The sequence below is a fragment of the Dryas octopetala genome, chromosome 5, assembly GCF_963921425.1.
Source record: "Dryas octopetala chromosome 5, drDryOcto1.1, whole genome shotgun sequence".
NCBI lineage: Eukaryota > Viridiplantae > Streptophyta > Magnoliopsida > Rosales > Rosaceae > Dryas > Dryas octopetala.
Window position 1 is genome coordinate 18,441,143 of NC_141370.1, and position 27,412 is coordinate 18,468,554.

A 27,412-nucleotide genomic window follows, 5' to 3' on the forward strand; every position below is an offset into this window, starting at 1 on the left:
GACGGTGACCCGAGAGGCTGAGTAGTCGCCGCTATGCAGAGGCTGGAGTTGGAGCTAGCGTGGGCCTGGTTCTCGGCTTCGAGGTGGAAGACGAGGTGTTGCGGGCGGAGGTGTAGTAGCATGTGGGAGGACATCGAGCTCATGGAGGCTGGGTGCTGCGCGCAGGCGGTTGCGAAGACGAGGTGCGCACATGCTAGTAGATTGGGTTGGCAGCTGCTGGTGGTCTCTGCTCGCGGGGAGGTGGCCAGCGATGACAGGCGTGACCAAGGTTGGCGGCGGAGTGACCTCATCAACTTAGACGGTGAAGAAGAAAAAAAAAAAGAAAAAAAATGGAGATAAGGATGGGGATAGGAATTGAGTGTGTACGGGGGGGAGATAGGAATGGGGTGTGTGGGTGAGAGGAGGGCCAAAGTGGTCTTTTTTCTTGAATTTTTTTTTTTTTTTTTAAAAGGTGTGCAAAAAGAAAAAAAAAAGTATGCAAATAGCAGCGATCTTTTATGTTCATATCCCACTAATTTCTCTCAATACCCACAAAATTTCTAATTTCCTAAAAATAAAATTTTTTCAGATAAACAAATAACATAGCAGCAACCCCACCGCCCCTCCCTCCACCCACCGCCGGCGGTCCCTCGCTCTGGCCACCTCGTTCTTCCTCCCCTCCTCCCGAGCAGTTCCCTCCCCTCTTCTCTTGCATAATTTATAAATCCGGGTTTATAGGCAGGAGAACTGGGTTTTGGTATTTGGGAATGTGAGGGCTTTGTTTTTGGTGAATTGGAGTTTATAAATCTTGGTAGATTCATTCACTCCAATGGATAACCACCTGCCACAACGCTTGGGTGGGTAGCTTGGCTTTGGAGGGTGAATCAGTGGGTGGGTTGTGGTGGGATGGGGGTGAGCTGGTGGTGTTGCGTGATGGGTTGGGGATTGAACTGGGGAGTGGGTAGGATAGTGATTGGGTGGGTGGGTGGGTGGGTGGGCTATGGTGGTGGTGGTGACTCGGCCATCTTGGCCGTTGGGGAGTGAGAGAGAGAGAGAGGGTGCTGAGAGTTGCCTTTGTTAAAAGGGAAAAAAAAAAAAATAACTTGGGTGGTTGAATTTCTCCATAAAGGAACCAAGAGTTGCCTTCGCCAAATTGAAACTGAAACCCAATTGTGGGAATGAAAAGTACAACTTACCCATGAAAGATGATGATAGTCTGTGGGTTATGCTTTTTGCCGGAGGGTTATGGTGGGGTGAGGAGGAAGAGACGATGGAATGAGTAAATTCTTTTTTTTTATTTGTTTTTATCTTTCAAAAATAATATTGAATATATATTAATTGCAAACAATATTAAGAATTTTAAAAAGTGTTTATTAAATAAAAAAGACATGTGTAAATTTTTTAATGGTCCAAGTCAGGTATGTTGTTTTTTTTTTGTCTAATAATAGATAATTAATATGAAAAGACTAAAATGCCTTTATTTTTTACAGAAATATTGACAGAATATAACAGAGGTCTGACATTCAAACTTTTTAAAAATTAAGGTGTCACATTAAGTCAAAAAATTTATTAGGTGGTGAAATGAAAAATAAGTCAAAATTCAGGTGAGTAAATTGATAAAAAGCCTATATATAATTACATATATGGAAAATGCTAGGAAGTCCATGAGTTTGTATCATCTAGTGTACCATTTATCTAATAAAGGTGAACCCTATTTGTATTGGTGGGTTCCACCTCTATTAAAAAGATGATACACTAGATGGTACAAATAGATAGTACAAAGAGATAGTCTTCTTAGCACTACCCTTATATATATATATGTAATTACTAATTTAGTTGAGTTTAGGGTTTAGGGTTACTGACATTTCTTTTCAAAACCCTGCAAGCATGGGCAGCACAATTAATTGCCATCATGGCGTACATACGAAAAGGATTGAATTAATCACACAATTCAATGAGTGTGTGAATTTGTAATACCAAGTACGTGACATTGTTCTACAAGACAGCTGCTAAGTATATAATTATATATTGGGGAAAAAATACTGCTTTAATATACATAGTAGCTAGGGTGTAGTTTTCTACTTCATTACATAAGCAAGGACCATTCTTTCTTAATCTCTACTTTGGGTGAACACCCACCAGCAATAGCATGTGTCCATCATCAAGGAAGGGAAAGAGAAATAACATAAATAAAATGTTTTTTTTTTTCCTATTGTATTCAATAATTTAGATCTACATTACTTTTCAAAATATTAGTGATGTGTCTTTTTTTATTTTAATGCAGAAGAATAATGATGAGAGTCGAATATTAATCGTGTCATTTCTCAACTATGAGCCGGGGTTAGTACTCGACCTATCACAAATGTATAAGTCTTCATGCAAATTATGTGGCTTAATCATGTATTTTTTGTTTACAATTATTGGTGGAAATATTGCATCGGAATCAAGACTATGTATGAATGAGAAATCAAGATGAATCTAGAGACGAAAAAAGGTAATTTAGCCGTCAAAATTTAAGTGTCTTGTTAACAAATGTCTTTGGAACATTATTTGAGGTGTGCCTACTCTTGGACCACAAGACTAATTTTCGCAAAGGAAGTAGTTCCCATTGTTTCTAGAGTAATAGCTCTTGAGACATAAATTAGGGTTTGTTATGAGACAATCTAGATAGATTTTAACTTTTTCTTAAGTTAGAAGAAGAAAAAAGATAATAGAGACTTGTAACTAATGGTAAAGACTAAAGAACAATGTTTACCTAACAATGATCAAGGGGACTTGCACAAAAAGTAGTAGACCATCCGTCTATGTGAACTGTGAAGTGAGGCCCATATGAAGCCAACAGCACCCAACAGCTAAACTGAAGACAACTCTACTCTTCTCTTGGTAAACATGTTTTAGCCTGCACTTCCATACTCTTCAAAAATAGTCTTTGCAGCCCATAACAAGACAGAAAAAGCCCAAAGGTGATGATTGGGATCCATAAATCATAATGTTGCTGGTTTAACTCATAATTCCATACGCAGACATCTCTACTATATGGCCCATAATTTATTCATCCATATCACATATTTTCTTATAAATAAATGATTAATTAGTCCATTAAAAGTTTGTCATGAGAAAATAATTTACTTAATGTATTTAGCGTTAAAAAAGTCCATCCCACTCTTTCATAATGAAAAACTGACGTAGTAATAAAATGAGCAACATATTTTTCGACGGTTTTTTATTGGTACTTTCAATGCTTAAAACTATTAAATTTAAATTAACAAAATTAAGATGAATGTGATTCCAAATGATTATACTTTTGTGTTGGTTTCTTCGTCATTCATATGTATATGTAACAAAAAGGTAAAATATATTTGTATAAAAATAATTTTAAACAATTTTATAATTGAAACTGTTTAACAGTTTTATTAGGTTGTATTGAACAATTTCAGTAAAAGAAAAATGTTGAGAGCTTGATTTATTAAAAAACTGGGTCCGCTTGTATTACCCATCTTCGTAGTTCGTGTGGGACATTTTGTCTAGAAAGTCCTTCATTTGGCCTTTGAAAAAAATACCTAAAAAACGATAAGCAATGAAATAGATTAAATTATAGTGCATTTGGATTATGTAGTTTGAAATTACTAAATAATTCACAAATGACAGAATTTAAAACGATGTAATTTAAATTCTAGAATATGTAAATTCTTTTGTTTGGATAACATGTAAACATAATGGAGTTTAAATACAGAATTTATGGTAGTTTTAATTTTTGATGCATCAATTAAAAAGAGCGATGGTGATAGTGATGGTGACAACAATAAAAATGATGTTTGTGGTGAGTTGACGATATTGGTAAGGGTGATGGCCCACAAGCGGTGGGAGAAATGGTGGAGGTGAAAATTGGGGTGTTGGCAATGGTGGTGGTGGTGGTGGTGGATGCGGCAACAGCAGCGGCAGCGGGGATGGTGGCGGTCTCGGTGGCGGGGGCGATGATGTTAGTGGTGGTGATGTTGGCGGCAGTGTTAGGCCCCGTTTGGGATTGCGGTGGAAGACCCAAAAGCTGCTGTGGATGACAATTCTCAATCACCTACAGTAGTTTGGTGTTTGGTAAAAAAATTAAAAACTGCTTTTCCCCACAATTCTCAACTCCCCACAACAAAAACAGAAAGCAGATTTCTAGATACTTTTGAAAGCTGCAGTGAATCACAGCAACAATGAATATTTTATTTTACCCATAATATCCTCATTGATTTCTATATTTTTAATTTGTTTATTTTAAATTAAAAAATATGTTCATTGTTAGTTATATTTTATATTGTGATAATTAATTATGATATTTTCTTTGCACGATTAAAATTATAATATACCTAAAAAAATAATAGACATAGTTATTTAATAATGTTGTTCTTAGAAAAATTAATGCTAATAAAAATAATAGACATAGTTATTTAATAATGTTGTTCTTATAATATACCAAACACTCAGCTGCTTTACTTTACAGCTGACTTTACTTCACAGCTGTTTTTTCACACAGCAATACCAAACTGGCCCTTAGTAGTGTCGGTATGGTCGACACGACTTATTTTTCTTTTGTAAAAATTGAATTTTTAAAAATCACATCATTTTAGGTGGAATTTAAAGTTGTAATTTACAGCTTTCAAATTCTAAATTTTTTTCCACCTAGAGTTTATAAAATTCTGTATTTATTGACCAAAATAAGGAAATTAGAACATGTAATTTCTTAAATGCTAAGTTTTGTTTAAATTCCAAATTTTTTTCCTAATTCCAAACACACCATAAGTAAAAATGTAATCTTAGAATTGTAACTATAATTTGCATTTGCCATTGTGATGGACAGTTGCAGTTGAAATGTAATTGTCTGATGAATGCTAGGAATCAGAAAAGAAGAAGTAAAAAGAAAAAAGAAAACAAATGTTAGAAAGCAAATTGAGTCACGCTCAAAGACTCATCCACGGTTTCACAGGAAGGAGAGAGGAGAGAGAGAGACTTCGAAAGCATCAAAATTGCATCACGCAGGCGCGTAGGTTATCATGCAAAAAGAAACATAGCCAACATAAAAACCACTTAAAATAATTAATTAATTAAAAAGAAAAATTAAAAAACCAATTGCCAATTGGCCCAGCCCTCTCTCTCTCGCTCACACTCTCACCTCATTTATAAATTATACCGAATCTCTTATTTATGGCAAATTTAACTATTTTTTTATTTACTTGGATGCCACTTTTCCTCTGAGCTCTCTCTCTCTCTCCGTTTCATGAATTTTTTCTTCTTGTGAATCCTTCTCTCTCTCTCTCTCTCTCTCTCTCTCTCTCTCTCTCTCCTACAAAGAAGCTGGATAAAAATAGAGTCTTTGCTTCCTCTTTCGAATATGATGGACAACCCAGAAGAAGAGAGGGCTTCTTCAGGCATGCACTCTCCATTCTCAGGCCAGTCACCAATTTTTATTTTTCTCTTTATTTTTTTCCTTACAAAAATTTGGTGGCTTTACTCTTTTGCAATTAAATTTGGTGTTTTATTTACTTTATGATTATGGTCTTCAACAATGTCTGTCATTACCTCTCTATTTTGCATCTGAGTTTGCCTTTCTTCTATTATGTTTATTTTCCCCCCTATTTCAGAACATTGTTATTGCTGTTATTCTCAATGTATGTTGTCCAGGGTCTAATACTTTCTGTGTTTAATTTTTTATATGTTTATATTGCATTCCTGCACAATTATGCATTTTCATCATACAAGTATTATTGGTGAATGGTGATTTGGGTTATCTTGGTTTTTGGGTTTTTTTTTTTAAATTTATATTAAAAAAAAAACAACCAGACTTGGCTGTTGCTCCCTCCAAGAAAAAATTTAGGGGACACTGTTTATATTGCTTTTACGCATGGGAGGAGAGTAAGGTGTCAAAAAATTTAGTTTTGACAACTGACAAGGACCAACATTGCCTTCTGGACTCATTAACCAACCCCTCAAGAGACAAGACTGGTTTAATAGAACTTTGTTTGCTCGTGGAGAATGATAACTCATTGGTACTATGATAAATTTTTGGCCTTTTGGCTAAGATCACGAATGATAGTCCGTTTTAGAATGTGTTCTGTTTCTTCGACAAGTTTTACAAAATCCAAATTTTTTTCTCAGCCTTTCGGTAATGAAGTGTAAGTTTATGTGGTAGGGGTGGCTGAAATAGTAGTCTGTTCATCAGTTTCTAAGGACCAATTTATGCCAATATATATTAGATATTAGGCAACATATCATGTAAAGAACAGCTGAGAGCTAAGTTCTTTCTTACAAAGAAACAACATGCTCAGTCTTATGGGGACAGCCTGGTGGCAAAGTCTACCAAGATCCAAGGGCCCATCTCAGGTTCAAGCCTGGTTCGTGTCCCTTCAATTTTTAAATGTGATGTTATGCGAACGAATGACATGATTTGGAAGAACAAAATTAGAGTGAGCTCTTCTGAAGTAGAGTTAGTTGCGGCCCTATTCTCTAGGTACTTTGTTTAGACATGGATGTTCCAGAGTTATGAATGTTCTTTTTGGTCCCAATATGATTGCTTAATATGAATAGCCAGGATAAATTATGAACATGAATTGTAAATTTTCCTTCATAAGGCATCTGAAATTCAGTTTTGACATTTCGTTTTATTATTTTCTCAGGTCTTGTACTTGACACTGACAAATGTAGCAGGCTAAGCTTGGGAGAGAAGAGAGAACTAGTTCATGAGATTGCCAAATGGTCAAAAGATGCCCCAAAAATTCTTAGTTCTTTTACCCGTCAGGAGCTTCTTGAAATTATCTGTGCCGAAATGGGTAAGGAGAGGAAGTACACAGGATATACAAAATCTCAAATGATAGAACACCTTCTAAAGTTAGTTTCTGAGAAATCTAAGAGTAATACTAATAGTAATCTTGCATTTTCTCCGGCCAAAACTCAAATTGGAAAGAAAAGAAAAAGGAACACAGAAGCTTCCTTTCAACCATTCACTGATCCAGGAAATGTTTCTCTGGTGACTAGTAAAGAAGGACATGCTAAATTGCAACTCTGTCAGAATGCAGCATGCAGAGCGGCTTTAAGTTCAGAGGAGCCTTTTTGCAAGAGATGTTCCTGCTGTATCTGTCATCGTTATGATGATAACAAGGATCCTAGTCTATGGTTGACCTGTGGCTCTGATACTGATGATGAGAATGGTACATGTGGAATGTCATGCCATCTGGAATGTGCTCTCAAGCATGAAAGAGCTGGCATTATGAAGAATGGTTGCTGTCCAGAGTTGGATGGAAACTTCTATTGTGTTGCTTGTGGAAAGGTTAATGATTTAATGAGGTAATTAATATTTTATAAGCACCTGTGAATATTTAATTTCCAATTTCTTACTGTTTAACTGCATAGCCAATGTATGGTATTATGGTACTAGTTGTGTATGACTTGGTCAGTTCAGACTAGGGCTAGAAAACCAAACAGCATATCATCAACTGTAAAGGCATCTGCAGGTATTTGTGTGCCTGTGCACGCATGCGCACACACAGGTATTTGTACCGCCAAAGCTATATATTTTGCTTCTACAATTATAAGCAGCAGCTATTACACTTGCAAAATCACTAGAAGCAACTAATATATCTCTTAAGTATAGTAGTTAGTATTTACTGACATGGATTCACACAGACACAAGATAAACAAACTAGGAATTAGGTGTCAAACTTTTCTGACCATAATAAAAGTTCTGAAACTCAGCTATCGCAATATATATGAAGATGTCTAAAATGCGTTCCCATCAGAGCGTCTGACATTGAAGCTCCCTTCTATGAGGTTGGGTCTTACTAACTTAAAGTTGTTTTTGTTTTGCAGAAAATGTATTTGTTTGACCTTAATTTAATATAGGAAATTGCACCCCAGATTTCAACTTGAAAAATATTTTCTACAGACGTAAATGGAAACTTTAAGTTATGATAATACTTTTGAATGTTTAGGAAACAATGTTTTTATTAAGTCAACCTCTCTATGTTTTAATTGGTAATATTTATTTCTTGTTACAAAAAATTTTAGTCAATTCCAAACAAATTGAACACTAGAAAAGGCAAACCATTTTACTAACAATTATTTTAAAGGTAAAAATTTCTATCCTGAAAATACTTTTCATTGATACAAAGGTAGCCCAAGGTTGGTTGGGATGACTGATGAGGTTGAGAATTTGGGTTATTTGATCTAACCGGAAAGCAAAATATATGCACTTGTACTGTTTTTAAAGAGCTGTAAGGAATCAAGTATCAGAGTGAATGATGTAATTGTTAAGCTTTTTGTACAGCTTTCAGTTTCATTCTCAAACTGACCAACCAAACTTGAGTTGCAGTTAGCACCAAATAAAACTGTTGGCTAATTGGATAATTCGCTTTGTACAGAACCTGGAGAAAGCAATTATTGATTGCCAAGGAGGCTAGAAGAGTGGATGTACTGTGTCTACGAATTTCTCTATCCAACAAAATTCTTTCAGGAACGAAGAAGTACCAGAAAGTGAAGAACACTGTAGCAACTGCCTTAAAAAAACTGAACAATGAAGTAGGGCCGCTGGATCAGGTCTGTGTAAAGATGGCACGTGGAATTGTCAACAGGCTCTCTTGTGGTGCTGATGTTCAGAAGTTGTGTGCTTCTGCAGTGGAATCTTTTGACTCAATGTTTTCTGATCCTTGCCCCACCCATGTAGAAAAGAAAGAGCTAGCAAGTAAGCTTCTTTTTTCTTGTTTTCAATAATTTGAAGTCCTATTCACACAGCAGCATCGAAAATGGAACACTGCATCTGGAATTTCATTTCATAAAGTTACATCTGACTACAGTAAAAAATGCAAGCTAGTGACTGGCATAATCACCATAGTCAGCCAACTTATAACTAATTGAGGTAGGATCAGATTAATATAAATTTTGCTAAATTTATGTGAAGGAGAGTAATAAATAAAGTCCTTGGTTTTGAGTTTGAGCTTCCACATGCTGTCAAACAAACTGATTTGTTGTGTTTTCATAAATATATATATTATTTATTTATTTGTTCACTGATTTTGCTTATTAAATTCTATTGCATCAGCTTGCCGCATCCAGTTTGAAGACTCATTCCCTACTTCTGTTATCGTTGTGCTAGAATATGAGGATCATCTTTTTAACAACTTCTTGGGCTGCAGGCTGTGGCATCGTAAGTCTGATGTGAAGGATTATCCAGACCAACCCTCTTTCATTGTTTTACGGCCAGAGAAGAAATTTACTATTACTAATCTCCATCCTTCAACTGAATATTTCTGCAAGGTTTCTTTGTTTAGCAACACAGGAATATTGGGTGTTTGGGAAGCCAAATGGGTCACACCTGCATCATATGATAGTGTCGTTGCTTTAGAGAAAGAGATAAGGGAAGAGAATAAAATAATTGTTCAAAATAATTCCCAAGCAGAATCAACCAATTCTAGTGACATCAAATTACCTTCTGGAGACCATCCTGCAAAGCTTCAATCATTGGATGACATCAACAAGAACCGGAGCAAAAGGGTCTGCTCACTTCCTCCTTTAACAGAAACGGCTTCTTTGATCAAAGAAGCAGTTTCTCCATTGACACCTTGTAAATCCAATGGAATGCGTAAAGTACCAGGTTTCAGATGTACAAAGCGAGCAGAGGAAAGTGATTATGAATACTCTGTGAGAGCAATCAAATGGTTAGAGCAGGAAGGGCACATAGATGAAGATTTTAGAGTAAAGTTTCTCACTTGGTTCAGCCTGAAAGCTTCTATGCAAGAGCGAAGAGTGGTCAGGGTATTTGTGGACACTTTCATTGATGATCCATCAAGCTTAGTTGGGCAGCTCATTCATACCTTTGTGGATGAGATTTGCTGTCAGCAAAAGAAAAACCAATTTCTCAGCATGGGTCTTACACAAGGTTGTGCCATTAAACAGGGACTCAGTTTTATGTGAAAAGTTTAAGTAGTGGATAGGACATGGCTTAGAAATGTAGGTATTTTCAGGGAGCAGGAAACGTAGTCATCTACTTGATCAAAGAAAAGGGTTCAACTCTTTGGTTTTAACTTCTCGTTGTTTGTTAAATTTAGGATTAGAGGTTAAATTGCCTATTATCATCCAATTTTTCTTTTGTTTTTATTTTCATAATGAAAGGCAAAAGAATAAAGTGGTTTGATATTTTACCTTTTTTGGTCAGAGGTTTGGTATCGTACAAAACAGCCAAGTGAAAAGTTTTGACTTTCTCAAATAATAAAGTAGACTCTAAGCTTTTTCTTCCAACCTACATAAGCATATTACTAAAACATTGATATTGCGATTATCCTCCAAAGCCAAGTGGAGAAAAGATTAGGATTAAGATAAATCATGATTCGATTTCATCCAATGTACTAATTATGACAAATTGCATATTTTACACGAAAACTAAAAACAAAAAAGAGAAAAAGGATGAATTATATAATCCATGCAGTTAGAACTTGCAGGTCACACTAGCTTGTCAAAAAGAAATAGGAAGCATATATCTTCATCACAGTTGTAAAAGCTGTAAAAGCATATATCTTCCCAGTTTTAAAAACCAGTTTCAAAATAACTTTTGGGGGACATTTCAGTTGCAAAAGGGCGACTAGGTTTTTCCAGCATCATGCTTGAAAGGATTTGCACTACTTGCACACAAAATGTTAGCACAAGGAGATCTTTGATTCTTTTCTCCGGTGAACAAAAACATAGAAAATTGAGAAAATAATTCAACAGCAAATGGATCTTTTACATGCAACCTTAAAAAGCATATTAACTAATACTAACATGCCATGTTAAACAAATTCCAGAAACCGGCAGCCAGTTGAAAATTTATCTTTCTTCTCTTGAAAATTATTACAAGACAATACATCAAACTTCCCTTCAGACATCCAACGTTCCAGGCGGTGCCTACTTACAACCACTCTGGTTTTCCATCTTTTTGACAAGTGCATTAGTATTGGGAGAAGTTCTCTATGGAAATCATGAGCAATTGTTATATACTTGGTGCATTTTTGACAACAGCTTCTTCGAATGAGGCGGCCAAGTACTCTGCCGATCTTGGCTGCAGACTGGACTTGTTTGAATCTTCTGAAATGCTTGCTTTTTTTCCTGGTTTGCCATCTTTTGTAGGAGTACATTAGCATAGTGAAGCTCTTCCTGGAATTCAGAAGCAATTGTTATATACTTGGTGTATCATTGACAGCTTCATTCAATGAGGCAGCCAAATACTCTGCCAAGCTTGGTTGCGAATTGGACTTGTTTGAACCTTCTGAGACGTTCGCATTTTTTGCACTACTAGATTTTACAATTGAGGGTTTTGAAGAGTCATAGGTGTACAAACCATTCAGGGGAGCACCTACGTCCTTCCAGATAACAGGTTTCAAAAACCTCCATGGGTCTTCAACCATGGAATCATTATAAAACAGCTCTGGCCCCAATTGTCTGTCCATTGCAGAACGACCATGAGAACCCAGCCCTCGTCCACCTCTTTGTCCCAATCCAGGACTCCTGTTCCAGCGCCCCCCGCCTCTTCCTGAACTTGAACTGGGACTGGGACTGCCTCCATGTACTGAATGAGGGCTTGGATTATGAGTGCGCCAGTGCCCCCTGCCTTGCCAAGTGTTGGAACCTGGGCTTCCTAGTGGTCTAAATCCAGGGCTTCCTGGTGGTCCAAATCCAGGGCTTCCTGGGGGTCCAAATCCAGGGCTTCCTGGGGGTCCAAATCCAGGACTTCCTTGTGGTCTAAATCCAGGGCTCCCTTGTGGTCTAAATCCAGGGCCAGGAAATCTGCATTCTCTTAAAGGATCAGATGGAAAACTATAACTGGCTACACCTTCAGCTCCATTCCAGACTTCAGGCGGATTTCCATGATGCATAGTGAGAGGTCTTTCCATTCCAATGGGGCTTCTTTGAGGACCAAAGTTTTGATAGAAACCTTGTACTTGGTACATTCTCTGGTCTGGTGAATAATTGCTTTGAAACTGATGAGCTGGAGGAGGATTCATTCCAGGGTTCCTTGGTCCTCCTAAATCATAATTAAGAGAACCACAATCAAGGGAAAAGAAAAAGATAAAAAAGGCAGATAACAAAGAGGAACTAGTGTCCAGTTCTTTGGCATAAAGCATGCATCAAATATTACAAGAAGACACTTTTATTTGGGTAAGTAAATGACACTTGCAATCAAATGAAATTGAAACAAAACTGACCAATTTTTTTCCAGCACACATCAATGAAGCAAATACTTGGATGATGACACAAGGAATCATAATGTTACCCATAGTTTCCAACTGCATACCATATTTGTGGCTTAGAAAGAATTTCATTTTCACTTTTCAAACCACTAGCATATTCACTAATTCAAAAATACAAGAACTTATGTTATACTTCACCACATGACTAGAGTTTAGAAATTTGAAAAATAAAATCAAATGAAACACCCAGGCATGATTATAGGACAGCCAGGTTCAAGAAAAAACATCGTTAAGATAACACATTACCTGAATGTTTGAAATGATTTGGTGCGATCTGGTTGCCAACTTTACTCCTTTTGGTGTCAGAAGAGAAGGCTGCCATAGGGTCTGTGTAAAAGTCAAACCTAGAAGGAGCACAGGGCTCCGCCTGCACTGGTATATCGGCGTCAGCCAATGGATTGGAAAGGCAACCAGGGACAGCTGCAGTTGTATCATTCTGAGAAGCTTCAGCCTCTTCAGCTTCCATGCGCATTGCTTTTAGTCGTTCCTTTCTTTTCTCTGGATTCTCCATTTAACCTGAATATTAATGGATTGTGGAAAACCCATTTGAACAAAGTAACATTTACCAATCCAAAAACTTACTTTTTGTCAAAATAATATTAATTCAAGCTAAACTTTTAAGTCAGAAAATCTTCAAAGAAAAATACATCTCAACATGAAACTAATTAAAAAATCCATAAATTCACATGAGAACCCACGTTCAAGCAACATCAACACTCAAGTAATATTTAAAGAGAATTACCAATTCACATAAAATTGAGAACCCCAAAACCCTCATCTATTTTCTCTTTTATAAAAATGCTATCTTTTATTAGAATTGTAGATGTTACAAAGTATTGACTCAATATCTCCATAAATTTTGAAAACCTTGTTCAGAAAACTTCTATAACTTGATTCATTCACTCTATTAAAGTTTTGGGTTTGGTGGTTTTAAGAATCAAGCTTAGGTAGTAGAAGTCAGAAATTGTGAATGAAAATAGTAAAGTAAAATGTAGAAGCCATTAATTAAGAATGAAAATTTTTTCATATTACAAAAATAAAGTATAAACTGGGTCCAGAGTCCATACTGGGAGCGAACAGTTCGTGAAATAAACAAGAATAAATTTTTTTAAATTAAAACCAACAAGAGACATATATATTCTGAAATTTACAAGATCATTGAGCACGTTACATGAGTCTCAAATGAAACCCTATCAGAGAAAAAGAGGTGAGAGAGAAAGTACCTGACTTTGTCTGTTTTGTATCCTGCCCGTAGTACCTGAATTTGTCTGTTCGGTGGAGAGAGGGAAACTGGGTGTGTGGGAGAGGAGGAGATGTTAACCTAAATTGGGCTGGGACTGGACTTCTTTTCAAAATTAAACCACCAATTTTGGGCTGGGCTGTGAGCCTGTGATTTAGGGATGGCAAAATTTAATAGTATTATTTTATAATTTAATACCCTTTAAATATGATGTGATGTGTGTTAATATTTTTCATCTATACAGACTATACAGTCTATACCATACTATATTATATATGTATATTATTTTGATGTTATTTACTAAGAAATAAAGTTTTAAAAATAGATATAGGGAATCTTAGGATCTACATACCACGAGACCCGTTTACTAGGCAACATGAGATGGTATTGGCAAACCCGACTTGCCCGCCCCATTACCATCTTTAGCTAGGAAAGACGTGCAGTGTGAGCAAGCTTGTTCTTAGGAAATTTTGTCGGCGAAAATTCTGAAAGAACCCAATTTTTTTAGAATGTTACTAAATACACACTCCTAAATTTCTCAACACACTCATTTTTCACTACACCTTTTACACTTTCAACAAATTGAAAATCTCTCAAAACACCCCGCCAATTACCAATATACCCTTATTTCACTACACACCCCCTCCTCTCTCCCTTTTCATCTTCTCCTCCTTCCCTTTCTCTTTGGCTTATCAACTTAGTCACCCTACACCACCGCGCATAGCACCCGAGCCCCACCCCCACCCTCACTCTCACTCTCACCCTCACCCTCACCCTCACCCCTCTCTTTCCTTCTCTCTCCTCCCTCCCTTTATCTTTGGCTTATCAACCCAGCCACCCTGCCAAGACCAGCTGCAAACGAGCTTTGACACCGCCATAATCTCTATCACAGGGCGTTCGACACTGGTTCATCGAAAATGTAAGTTTCGTTCGGCAAGTACCCGCCGGCATCCAAGACTCATTTGGCAGGTACCCGCCGAACCAACTACAATTTTTTTGTTGGTAGCGGTTCGTTGTGGTTATAGTAGGTAGACGCACGGTGTCACATGCGAGCTCATAAAAGAATGGTGAGGCTTGACATGTTGTGCTTGGCGATGGCGAGCTAGCTGGAGGAGCAGTTGCAAATGTTGGCGACTAGGCACTTCTCCAGATGAGGGTGTGCATCTTGGCTCTTTCACATATAGAGACAGAAAAAGGGAGAAAAGAGAGAGGGAATGAGATGGATATAAATAGGAGAGAGATTGATGGGTAAATGTGTAAATTCATTAATTAAATGATGGGGTTGTGTGTTAAGAGGTTTTAGGGTGTGTAAATAGCAATACTTTTTTTTTTACTTTCAAAATCCCACAACTTATTTATTTTTAAAATTCTTCCCATTTTACCCATTTGTGAAAGAAAAAAAATCCAAGTATGTAGAGCATACCTGATCCCCATCGCACTGCAACAACCTCCCTCAGTAGTCCCTCTCACCCACCTTGCCACCAGCCCCACGGCAAACCCTAACCCACGAGAAATTTTGCCATTTCTAGATGTTAGTAGCCTCTTACTTCGCGCCAAAGTTTTTTAAAAAGAAAAAAGAGAGGGAAAGAAAGAGAGGAAGAGATGGGAGGAGGAGGTTGCTGGGTAGTGAAGGTGATAAGGCCGACTTGGGCCTTGGCCTTTTCGGCCATGATCCGGACGTCATCCAGATTTTGTCGTTTCCATTTTTGCTTTATCCAAATAAGTATCATTAGTATTCATGTTAATTTTATGTTAGAAAATGCACCATGCATGTTTTGGTCAATAAATGCACTAGTCATGTTTATTCATCAAAATATATTTTGGAGTTTCAACCTGCAAAAAATATATCAACCTAAGAGAAATTTATTAGATTCTCACACTTTTGAAAAGATATGATTATCATATGATCCATCCTCTACTAAAATCATTCTATGGAAAAAAGTCATGGGTATTTTTTTGAGTAAGACAACCAATGGATATTCATAAAAAAAAAATCCTGTGGCCAAAAAAAAAGAAAGGAAATTCAATTAATGCATAATTAATCTGTAACAAAAAAAATAAAAAAAGGAAAATCAGCTGTTAGTTACAAAAGTATTAATAAAATAATAAGTCCCATCCCCCAAATAAATTGTTTTTTTTTGGCCATGACCCCCAAACAAATAGTTAATAAGTGTCGTATCCCAGGCTTCCCAGCCCAATAAAACCACATCTCCCTATCAGTCAAAGACAGATATTCTGCCCAAGAACAAAACCAACAAAACTCAGGTACACACACACACTCTCTCTCTCTCTCTCTCTCTCTCTCTCTCTCTCTCTCTCCCTCTTCTTTCGTTCTCTGCTAGGGTTTAATTTCAGACTCATCCAAACGTGGTTAAATATTCTGTAAATTTCAGAATCTATATCTCATGATGTGTTTGCTCCCATTCTGGGTTCAGTACATTTTTGTTTTAATTTTTTTTTTGGGGCCTGGACACAATTTATGCCTTTTTATTGTAAATATGAAAACTTTTTTATTTTCTTCATAATTCCTGGCTTCTACATTCTACACCATTATTTATTTTTATTCATAATTCCTGGGTTCTCATGTGAATATAGGGATTGTTTGGTTGTAAAGTAGTTTGAGGTTGAGCTCCTTGACTTTACCAACACTCACTCTCACTTCAAATTTCTACTCATCTTTGTATTTCACTCTGATATTTGCATAGCCAGTGCATAGTACTAACCTCAGGGACTTCCCTTTTTCTTTGGTTTTTCTTTCCTTTCTAGGGTTTTTCTCAGAGACCAATCGTCAGGGATTTCAAATCTGTCATTTTGCAAGTAACTGTCAGAGTCATGCCCACCAATGAAGGCTTCCAAGGTACTCAAAATCTTAACTTTCCTCTTTTTTTTTTTTTTTTTTTTTTTTTTTTTTTTTTTTTTTTTTTAATGTTAAAGTCTATGAACTTGCTTTGGTGAAAATTATTTCTTTTTTGTTACAAAGGAAAAAGTAATTTAGCTTCAATATCAGATTGTTTTCTCGAGAACAAGTTTTTTCTTTATCTTCTTTTCCCTTCTTGCTTAGAGATAAGCCATTTAGTAATTACCCATTTATTGCTGGGGTCCTTTTGTTAAATTACTTAGTGTTATGATGGCACTGGAATTGGATGATCTTTTTTGCCCATAAAGGGTTATGTGAACAATATTGTTCCCATACAGTCAGGATAAACTCCTATGTTTAAAGGTTTTCTTAATTACAAGTCTTTTTTCATCACATCCATAGTTTGTAGGAATTGTGTGAGACAAGTCAAAATCATAAGTTGATAAATTAATCTTAGCTATACTCGCAAGTTTAGCTCTGATTCAAAGTTTTGTTCTTTTTTTTTTTAAAAAAAGAGAGAGACATTCATTGTTGCATGTGGATGTGGTGGAAATGAAATTTGAAGTAATTATCATTTTACTTGTGAGTGCCAAACTTGTGTTGGTAATGTGTCTGCGACGTTGTTTACCCCAGAGAGAAGTCAGTAGTGGTTTTAGTTTATGTTTTGTTTCTGTTCTGTTTAGTTGCTCTTTACTGTGAGTTCTTTAGCTTTTGTGATAGTGGATAGCTTGTCCATTATGATGTACATTCTGTTTTCTATTAATAGAAGTATGTTTCTTATTAAAAAAAAAGGTAGTAAACATTGGTTTTAGACTTTTGGTTTGCGGAATGTAGCTTGGGAATGGGTATGAAACTCCATTCTCATGTTTGGTAAGCTCATTATTGGGAATGTGTTACCTTTTACATGAAGTGGGGAATTTGGAACCCTTGGGGCCCCATAGGTTCGCTATTCCCATTACCTGGGAATGCATTTATTGCAATATTTACAACCAAATTACTCCCTCTATAATTTGAAATTTACCATTTCTGTCCTGAAATAATTGGCAAGTATGATTTATTTTAAATATACAATAAATAATGGTAATATTGAACAACTAAACAAATTTGGATTCCTATTACTGCACAAAGTAAACATGGGAATGAGAATAAAATTTTCTTGGTTACTATTCCCTCAGAATGAGCATGGGTAAAATATTCCCATGGAACTCATTCGACGAACCAAACAGGGCCTTGGTGTTATGAATACTCAAGTTACTTGGATCACAAGAAGCAAGGAGTTACCATTATTGTGTCTAAGTGAGAATTTTTCTCTGCTAGATTGTTTAGAAAGAGTGAATCAAATGTCTGTCACAAGCAAATTCCTCTTTATTTTTATGGGTCCCGGTGAGAAAGTAATTGTACATCAGCTGGTTGTGGAATTTGTGTGTTTTCCCCCCAAAAAAGGCTCATATTTGTCTACTTTTGTGTGGTATATATGTATCTTTTTCATGGATTTATGGCTAAATGATGCAAGGATGTTTATAGAATTTATTTTTTCTTCAATTCCATGAGCATTAATATGTTGGTAATTCGTGACTCTTAAATAAGTTAAAGCTGGAGGAGTATTAATATGTGGTATAAAATATAAATGCCTCCAATCAGGGATTTTGATATGAATACATATTACTATATTAGTATGCTTGATGCACTAAATTTAATTTGATTGCAAGTGTCCTGTTCAATTGTGTGAAGTTGCGCAGGTTCCCCCCAATAAGGTGGGATTCCAATCCCACCCCGTTTATAGTGATTTCTTCTCCTGTGCGGCTTCACACAGGAGAACAAATTCACTGATTGTAAAATTCATTTGACCCTTTTGGAGGGCAGTCCATTACAGTTAGCAAAATACCTTCCAAGTCAGTTTATATTTAGTAACTAATTTTTATATATTTCCTGTCTTATATTAGGTGTTTCAAATTGTTATGTATTCAAGAGCCGGTTACAAGAGTATGCACAAAAGGTTGGACTAGCTACACCAGTATATGAGACCATAAAAGAAGGTCCTTCCCATGAGCCATCCTTCAGGTCAACAGTGATACTAAATGATGTCAGGTACGATTCTTTGCCTGGGTTCTGCAATCGTAAGGCAGCAGAGCAGTCAGCTGCTGAAGTTGCTCTTGTGGAGTTAGCTAAATCTGGTGATGTTAATCAATGCATCTCTCAACCTATTGTAAGTTGTTTTTATCCTTCATTAAACTATAAATAAAAGCTTTTTGTTGTTGTTAGTTCTGAGTCTTCTGACCTTTTTATTGTCCATAAAATCCCTCCATTTTCTGTGCTTTAAATATAGGGCTCTCCATGATTGCACATATATCAGTATGTAGATCTCTAGTTGTGTAAATCATAAACTTCCTATATTTGTTACTTTCAATATGGGTTTGGTTATTAGAATGCTTCTATATACAAGTAGGAAAAGATGGACCTTGGAGACAATTCATGCAAGTCCCGCCCTCCCTCCCCACCAGCCCACCTTTTGTGTGTGTAAAATGAGACCACACACACCCTCCCCCCCCCCGGGGCAGAAATAACCAATTTGAAGGAGGAGAATTTATCACCCAAAAAGAGTCTAAGATTGTCTGCTTTGAAGTCTGCATCAGTAATCTAGTTTGCATTCTGCTTTATGCGGAATTACCTTCTTACAAATGGCATAATGCTTGTATAAAAATTTTCCGGACTTATCATATGTGCTGGTTATGATTTAATTTTCAATATAATCTAAAGTTTTGTGAAGTATCTGTTTGTTGATTCTATTATATTTTTAATTTATAAGTGAAGAATTGATAGAGGAAAAAAGAACAACGGTTCACTACTTAAAGTGTGGAATAACCTTCTATTTGTTGATTCTCATAAGCTATAGAGCCTTCTGCAGTCTTAGTTTTTCTTCTTTCCAACAAATTGTCAGCTGAACCTTAATTCTTGTGCCCAGAACACATGTGTGATTATTGATACATGAGATGCATGTGTATGTTTTTACTTTGATCTGATATAAATCTAGTAATTGATTTGAAATGCCTATATACCTTTCTAAATTCTAATACTTGAATAATTGTTAGAAACAGATCTACCTCTAAAAAAACTCATTGGCATTGCATCCCAGTTTAATCCTGGCTGACCTTGTTTTGGCTGTTTGTTCCAGCATGAAACTGGCTTATGCAAAAATCTGCTTCAAGAGTATGCACAGAAGATGAGTTATGCTATTCCTTTATATCAGTGCCAAAGGGAGGAAAGCCCTTGCAGATCACCACTATATTCGTGTACCGTAGAGATTGGGGGAATTCGTTATGTTGGCGCTGCGGCAAAAACGAAAAAAGAGGCTGAGATAAAAGTAGCTAGAACTGCTGTTTTAGCTATCTGGTCAAGTAATTTGGAATCATCCACGGAAATAGTTGGCAACTCTCAGTTAACAGTGCTTCCAACTAAAAAAAGGGGGACAGAATCAAATACTAATTCTAAAGAGACTGATCATGTTCCGAAACCAAAGAAAGCTCGATTTAAGAAGAAAATGTCGAAAAAGAAACACTCTGGAGACAAGGCTGGCCAGAATCAGGTTAACCATGTAAGCAACTTACAAGTATATATGGATGGACGTGAAATATCCGGATGGGAGACTAATGCACCTGTTAAACCAATGGCTGTAGAAGGTATGCCGAATCCCCAAGACTGGATGTCCAGTGTTATCCAAAGTGAGAATGAAATGTCTGCCTGTGAACGTGGCGTGGTTCCCCATGTTAACAATGTTAATGCTGAAAACGGGCTGTCAACAGCTTCCTTCTTCACTCCCAGCGACAATGGCACTCTTGATGCTGGAGCATTTTCATTGGCTTATGGAAATACAACTCCTTTGGCTAATGAAGTGAATATGGTGTCTGGAGTAGGAGAGGCGGTTTCGCTCGTACACAATTCTGCCATACCTTATCTAGAGGCTTCAAGTGTCATGCCTGGTCTGGACCAATCACAGTAAGTATCCAAGCAGATGCAATATAAATATGGTAGGAGGGACCTATAACTATATAAGAGAAACAAAGGTGTGCAGTTGATTGGTGGGGAAACTTTTGCAGTTAGAAAAGTAAGGATTTCAGACTTCAATAGCTCTATAAACATTGTAAAGTTATGAAATTGATTAACTTACTGCAGCTGTCTTAGACCTATTCAGCTGCCTTTACATGCTCCCCTGACATTTGTTTGCATTTATTGACAGATTTGGAATGGGGTATAGGAAATGACTGGCATAGCTTTGTTGCACTATCTATAAAAGATTATGGTTTTATACTGGCTTTGTGTGCCCAGGGTTTCATTTGGAATGAATATTTATTGTGTCTGGAACTTTGGATGGAGATTTTTTTTGTGTTCAGAAAGGAAAATTTTGGATGGAGAAGTAAATTTGGTATTTAAGTAAAACTTTGGATTTAAGAAATGACACATCCTAAGTTCCTTATTTGGCTTCACAAAAAAATAAATATTTGAATTCTGGAAAAGAATTTGAAATTTGGAGGTCATAAATCCCAACTCTAAAATTTCAAGTAGACGTTATTTTCAGTTCTTGTACTAGAATTTTATTAAAGAAGCTATAGTCACTACAACCACTACCACCACCACCATCATTATTGGTTCGCCTGTTGTCGCCGCCACCACCTCATCGTCTCCATCCCTACCATCATCGTCATTGTCACCACCATTCATCATAACCATTACTTACCACCAGCATTCCACTACTAGTATGGTCACTGGCTCTACTACCATCAATAACTCATCACCACCACCACCCTTGTTCCCACCCTCTGCAATTGCTACTGCTATGAATACTAAATTTGTGTCACAAATAACATAGTTTCATAAATTTATATTTTCTTTGAAACTCATTTATTTATAATAAATAAAATACTTACATATATATTGCCACATCATATGTAATCTAAATTTGTGATTTCTAACATTATTCAATTAAAATAACTAAAGTAAATAACAAAGGTATAATTGTAATTTATAGATTTTTAATCTAAAGCCACCAAAAAAAAAAAGAGTGTGCAATGGCCTATTTCTTGTGACTTGCATTGAACGACTACGTTTGACTGCTAAACAACATTCAACACAACAATACGAGTATTTATACGACTCGTCCCTCTATTCCCAGACGATCTGCTGCTAATCGCCTTCTCCAAAACAAACGATCTTGAAATCCCGGCGAAAACAAAACAAAAATGCACGGCCGACCTCGCAAAGCCCCGAAACCAGAGGACGAAGCAGCTTCAGCAGCCAATGCCGAGGAGCTACGAGCCCTCCAGTCCCAGTTCCTCTCCAACCACCACAACAAGATTTACACCAAGGAAGCTCTAGAGCTTAGCGCCAAACTGCTCGAGAAGAACCCAGAAGCCTACACGGCTTGGAATTACAGAAAGCTCGCTGTCCAGCACAAACTCGCTCAGTCCCAGTCCCAGTCCCAGTCCCGTTCCGACTCGATCAACTCCATTCTCGACCAAGAACTCAGAGTGGTGCGTGCCCATTATCGAAATTTCTGATTGTAGTTCAAATTCGATTTTATTTTGATGAAATTTGATTCGAAAAACTTGAAAAATTGAGTTTTGGGTGCAGGTAGTGAGTGCGTTGAGACAGAATGTTAAAGCCTACGGAGCTTGGTATCACCGAAAATGGGTGCTAAGCATGGGCCATTCTTCTTCAGAATACGAACTGGAGCTTATCAAAAAGTTCCAGAAGGCTGATCCCCGGAATTTCAATGCTTGGAATTATCGTAGGTAAAAGCTAAACACTTTTGCTTGTCCACAAATTTTGAATTTGTGCTGAATCAATTTCCTCAGTTAAGTTTTTGTTTTGGGTTGTTTTCCAGATTTGTAGCTGCATTATTGAACAGATCAGAGAAGGAAGAATTGGACTATACTGCGGAAATGATAGATAAAAATTTCAGCAATTACTCGGCCTGGCACAATCGTAGGTATGCCAGTATTTGCTTTTAGTTTTGAGCATTCTGATACCCTTTATTAATTTTAAGTTTTAATTGTAATTTTTGGATTGAATATGTTTTCGCAAAACAGCTGCTTTGTTTTGAATGAATATGACAACTCTATGACAACCCATCATACCAGTAAATTTTTGTGCAGAACTTATATTTTCGTTCCTTTTTGGATTGCACTTTATCTACTTTTTGATTATGTTACGAGAAATTCACAACATCCAGAAAGCTCAATTATGTTTACCTTATGATGCGTCTCATCTTGCTGAAACATATTTATCACCAATTGAATTTATTGAGAAACTTGCAGTGTACTTCTGTCTAATTTGCTGAAGAAAAAGGCTCAAGGGTATTCCCTGAAAGAGAAGGTTCTGAATGATGAATATGGGCTTGTACACGAAGCTATTTTTACGGATCCAGATGATCAAAGTGGTTGGTTTTATCATCTTTGGCTTCTTGATCAAACCGTGAAAATGGATGCTCCTCTTCTTGTTTCTTCTTGGCCTGCCCATGGATCTAATGTCATTCCATCGAGTAATAGGCTCTCAGATGACTGTTCTTTGTCTCCGTTTGATAGTTTCCATTTTCATTCAGAAACATTTCCTCTGATTCTTTATTTTAATCAAGCTGTTGAAGGTGTAAATTCATCTACAATAACCATTGAATCTTCATTCTGCACAAATGATCTTAATTGGAAACCACTTTTACAAAATGACTCCCAGTTTTCCCAAGTATGGGTTACACACATTAAATTTCCAGATGCAAATCCCCATTCTTCAGAAGCTTCTTCGCTGGAAGTTAGTGTTGGACAATCTCAGGGCATCATTTCTCGAAGTGGCTGTCACTATAGCCATCCTACACTGTTTGCCTTCAAAGTGCGTCCATGCCCTGTTGGAACTGAACCATCTAAAAAGCAGGGCAGGGATATAATTTTGTGGAGAGATGAAAATTTTGACGTGTACCAAACACAATCTCAGGAGCCACATGAAGTAGTTTCTGTTGATCATCTAAATATTAATGATGTTCATGAGCCAATGACTTCAAATTGGCGTGCAGAGACTATTGCTAATGAAATAGCTCTCTTCCGAGAATTGTTGTCAGAGATAAACTGGTAAGCTTGTTAAATTTTATGGACATCTTTAAAGTTTGACATTGCCATTTTGTTATTTTTTCTTATCTTTCTAAGTAACCCACCTGTTCTTGCAGTAAAATTGGAAAGCTTACACTAGCAAGATTATTAACAGCTCACGATGTTATTTTGTCAAACAAAATGGTCCATTCTGAAGAAATTCTTGAACTTTATATTGACTTAGAAAAGTTGGATCCATCGCATTCTCAGTATTACAAAGATGAGCACAGCTTAGTTTTTCTGCAGCAGGTAATTCCCTCTTCTCTTCATGTAGTGAAGCATGATCCTCCATCCTTTCTGGAAATCACCTTAATGTTGATGATGCTGATGTTCATCTGGTTTTGTATTCATGTTTCTGAATGCATCATTTTGTTAATATATTCATTTTGATGATGCTGCTGAATGCATCATTGTGTCGGACTTAATACCAGGAAATTGGATACTATAGACTCCTTGTTTTTAGAATGCATGTGAGACTTTTATCCGATAATTTAATTTCTGAAGTGCAATAATTTTTATTATATTTGTAACATTATGTCATTACCCCATGTTCTGACTGTTTCAAGTGGGCTTTTGTTGAGACTGGTCCAATATATTGTTGGAATTTATTTATAATAACCTCATTTGAAGTGCTTGGTTAGGCAGCTATTCTATTTGACACCTAAATATTTAATGTGCTCTTCCACATTTTTTTTTTGTTTTTCATTTTATAGTTGCAATTAAGATTCTGTTGAACATTATATTGTAGACAGCTTATTAGAATGAATTTCCATTTACTTTTTCATTGTTCCTTTTTCGAATTTTTATAGTTTCATACATTTTGGTAAATATTGCAGGTAACTTCCAATAGGGAGTCTCTGCTGAAACACTGCTTTAGCTATAAAAACTTGGCTTCTTCCAGCATTAGCAATTATACATGTCTACGATTAAATAATTTATCCTTATCACGGATGGGGTCTTTTGAGAAATTATTGTGGGTCCAAATGCTAGACCTCAGCCACAATAAACTTGGTTCAATTGAAGGTACGCTTCTGCTCATATTGTGAATCTTGTATATCTATCTGGTGGTCTTGCGTATTTTTGTCCATACTGCATGTAGTTAGTTTATAAACTTATTGTTCTTTAATGAATTTTTTCAGTATGTAGTTCATGTATAACTCATATATAGTCAGGAAAGAATGTAATATATTAAATAGTTTAGTGTTACTTTACGGGAAGTATCTTTGAAGCATGTTTAGTTAGAAATTCATTTTCTTTCCTTTCACTAGCTGGACTGCAGAAAATTATTAGTTGCATTAGTGGGACATCATAATGAATTTGAGCAGTTCTATGCATACCAAGGGTGGGGGGGTGGGTCTTTGGTTCTAACCTTTTCTGAAGGTACTGAAGCCTAAATTGCATGTTTGTCTCTAATTTCAATAACTGGAGCTAGGTCAAAGGATTTGACCGTACCTTATGCATCTTAGTATTCAACAGGCTTTCTTTTTGATTGTTTAAACGTTGAGAGGAAAAGCGTCTTATACTTGGGTCTTTGTACAGGTTTGGAGGCCATGCAACTTCTATCTTGCTTAAATCTGAGTCACAACAAGCTCAGTAGTTTTACTGCTCTGGGACCTTTGAGACTGTTGAAGTCACTACAAGTGCTGGATATCTCATACAATGAGATAGGCTCACACACTATTGACACGACACGGTATCTCTGCTCTTCTCCTCTTTCTCATACAGAAGAAACTAGTTGGAACAATGACGAAATCATGACTGGGGGTGTCGGTGCGATAAATTATTGGGAAGCTTATCTGATATTTAAAAGCATGAGCTTGACGCAATTGGCCATGTTGGGGAATGCAATTGCCGGTGAAAACTTCAAGTCGTTTTTGGTCAAGGTAGTTCCTACACTTGAGTGGATGGATGGGGATAAATTGCATTGAGGCCTACCATGTAATGACATCTTAGCTAAAAAAGGTCTACCCTGTTCAATATACTTGTCCTACACATGATACATTCTCTGTCCAGTTGTGTTAACTTCTTGGTAGCTATTTGACTACAGCAATTTAACAGTTAAGAGTTTGCATGCCGGCTTCCAGTTATGTTTTTGTTATAGTGGAAATGGGTTTTTGTGTTTTCATGTATATGCCCTGCATCTGCATATCAGGGAGGTTGAAAAAAGCTTGAGTGGGACGGTAATACCATGTCGTAATGCTGATGTGGTGGGTCTAACCACCCAAGGAAAGCCATTTGGTAAAATCTTATAATAAAATTTGATAATATTTCACAATAAAATTATAAAATTGGAAAACTTTATTCTGTAGTTACAATACATGTCTTGAATTGGAAATAAAAAACTTCCTTTTTGTTTCACTATGTGGTGCTCTCTGAGTGGATTGTCATGCCGCATCAGCATGATAGACATTGTATAATAGTTCTACTGAAGTTACGAGACTGTTGTGTTGTGGCATAGAACAGCGTTCATGTTTCCGTTTCAGTCGCTGTAGTTTACAAGCCAAAACAGAGGGCAGTGGTGTTGCCAGACCCATATTTTGATTGAAGGTGAGTAGTTACCCAAGTTTCCTTTATTATTATCTTACTACAAAGAGAGGTCGGACATGAAAGAAACTGATAGAGTAAATGCAACCCAAAATACCATTGACATAGAATAAGTTGGCTGCTGGGACAGATTTAGGCACCTTGAAATGAATAAATGGAGGAATTCAATTGCCAAAGTGAGCAAGCCATATATTAGGCTTCTTGCCACATTTCCTTGCCATTGAACTGCGAAATCAGTTTACACAAAATTGTCAATGCACTATTGACATAGATGGAAACAGAAAATAACAGTTCATTAGGATTTAACTGTTTGTTGTCTTATTGCGGGGCCATAATTTAGAGGGTCTTTTAGGACCAGAGAAGCATTTTTAGTGCTTAATGGAGAAATACCTGTCAAGTGCTTTTTCATGTGCTTTTAAAATAAGTAGAAGCACTATTTTGTAATGGTAATTTAAAAGCATATGAGAAATAAACAACCATAATGACAAAATGCATTTGCAAGGACAATTTTGAACTCACCCCAGCTTTGTGTAAATTGGCATCTATTATGTTCTTCCTTCAAATTAATTTGACACCCAATGAAAGCAAGAGCTGAAAACCAACACCTGCAAACATCCCTAATAGGGCATAAAGACAAATAGCCTTGTCCATCTTGTCCAACTTTGACACCTTTGACACCATATGATATATCTTTAGCTCTCTCTTCAAATGATATTGGGGAAGGAAAATTTGAAATTGGAACCCTTGGTCGAATATAGGGGTGAGTGTTGTTTAGTTCCCCTCTTGCCTTACTTTGGTGTGGAACTTTCTCTTGAGTTGAGCAACTGCAATGCAATTAGAAGTTTGTGATTTCAATTTGCTCAGGATCTCCTCCTTTATATAAGAAGATACTTCATGCTCTGGCTTCCGAGCTACTTCTGATTAGTAGTTATTGGAAGCTTCTTTGTTGGTCAAAGTCTCAAAAACCATTTGGTCCGGCCATTTATATATTCCTTTACTAACTGGCTCTTATAAATAGTCAATGAACAATACCTAAATAGGCCCTGTTAATCAATGATTAGGGATTTGTTCTTGCGGACCACGGTGTCAACTCACGTAATGAATGGATAAAATAATCAGAGTGTAAACCTGTTTCTTGCAGAGGACGCACCACTCGGTCAATTTCCCTTTTTATGGGCTCTTTGAGACCCAATGCAAGAGGCCTCAGCCCATATTTATTTTCTTGGGCTCGATATCTGCCTTTTTATTCAATTTGTCAATGCGACTTTGAGTAAAGAATTAAAATGGACTCCGAGTAAAATAACATGCAAGCACTACAACTTAAATAAAGAAATAAAATGTCCCAAAGTTAAATAAATAGATAAACTAATCATCAGCTACTATATATATATGCTTAAGCTACCTATCA

The 27,412-nt window shown here is 36.6% G+C and overlaps 4 protein-coding genes across 5 annotated transcripts; 3 read left to right on the forward strand and 1 right to left on the reverse strand.

Annotated features, from left to right (window-relative positions):
- The first annotated feature begins 5,224 nt into the window (after positions 1–5,224).
- Positions 5,225–10,151, forward strand: LOC147285249 (VIN3-like protein 2). Of its 2 annotated transcripts, none has more exons than XM_086244826.1 (4): positions 5,225–5,411; positions 6,636–7,302; positions 8,376–8,695; positions 9,053–10,151. In XM_086244826.1, the coding sequence occupies exons 1-4, from the start codon at positions 5,354–5,356 to the stop codon at positions 9,922–9,924; spliced, it is 1,917 nt and encodes a 638-aa protein (XP_086100952.1). In that variant the 5' UTR covers positions 5,225–5,353; the 3' UTR covers positions 9,925–10,151. The 2 variants fall into 2 exon arrangements, with proteins under 2 accessions (XP_086100952.1, XP_086100953.1); XM_086244827.1 differs by lacking the exon at positions 5,225–5,411 and having other exon boundaries at positions 6,652–6,788; positions 6,923–7,302.
- Positions 10,152–10,689: 538 nt separating this feature from the next.
- SIC (hydroxyproline-rich glycoprotein family protein) lies at positions 10,690–13,594 on the reverse strand. Its single transcript, XM_086244601.1, has 3 exons — positions 13,457–13,594; positions 12,480–12,749; positions 10,690–12,007 (listed from the first exon to the last, which is right to left on the reverse strand). Exons 2-3 carry the CDS (start codon positions 12,742–12,744, stop codon positions 11,160–11,162), a joined length of 1,113 nt encoding a protein of 370 aa, XP_086100727.1. The 5' UTR covers positions 12,745–12,749; positions 13,457–13,594; the 3' UTR covers positions 10,690–11,159.
- Positions 13,595–15,801: 2,207 nt separating this feature from the next.
- On the forward strand, positions 15,802–20,635 carry LOC147285251 (double-stranded RNA-binding protein 1-like). Its single transcript, XM_086244619.1, has 3 exons — positions 15,802–16,330; positions 18,274–18,536; positions 19,503–20,635. Exons 1-3 carry the CDS (start codon positions 16,306–16,308, stop codon positions 20,325–20,327), a joined length of 1,113 nt encoding a protein of 370 aa, XP_086100745.1. The 5' UTR covers positions 15,802–16,305; the 3' UTR covers positions 20,328–20,635.
- Positions 20,636–21,434: 799 nt separating this feature from the next.
- RGTA1 (RAB geranylgeranyl transferase alpha subunit 1) lies at positions 21,435–25,543 on the forward strand. Its single transcript, XM_086243936.1, has 7 exons — positions 21,435–21,855; positions 21,956–22,116; positions 22,209–22,313; positions 22,642–23,442; positions 23,538–23,709; positions 24,297–24,483; positions 25,000–25,543. Exons 1-7 carry the CDS (start codon positions 21,565–21,567, stop codon positions 25,386–25,388), a joined length of 2,106 nt encoding a protein of 701 aa, XP_086100062.1. The 5' UTR covers positions 21,435–21,564; the 3' UTR covers positions 25,389–25,543.
- Positions 25,544–27,412: the final 1,869 nt, after the last annotated feature.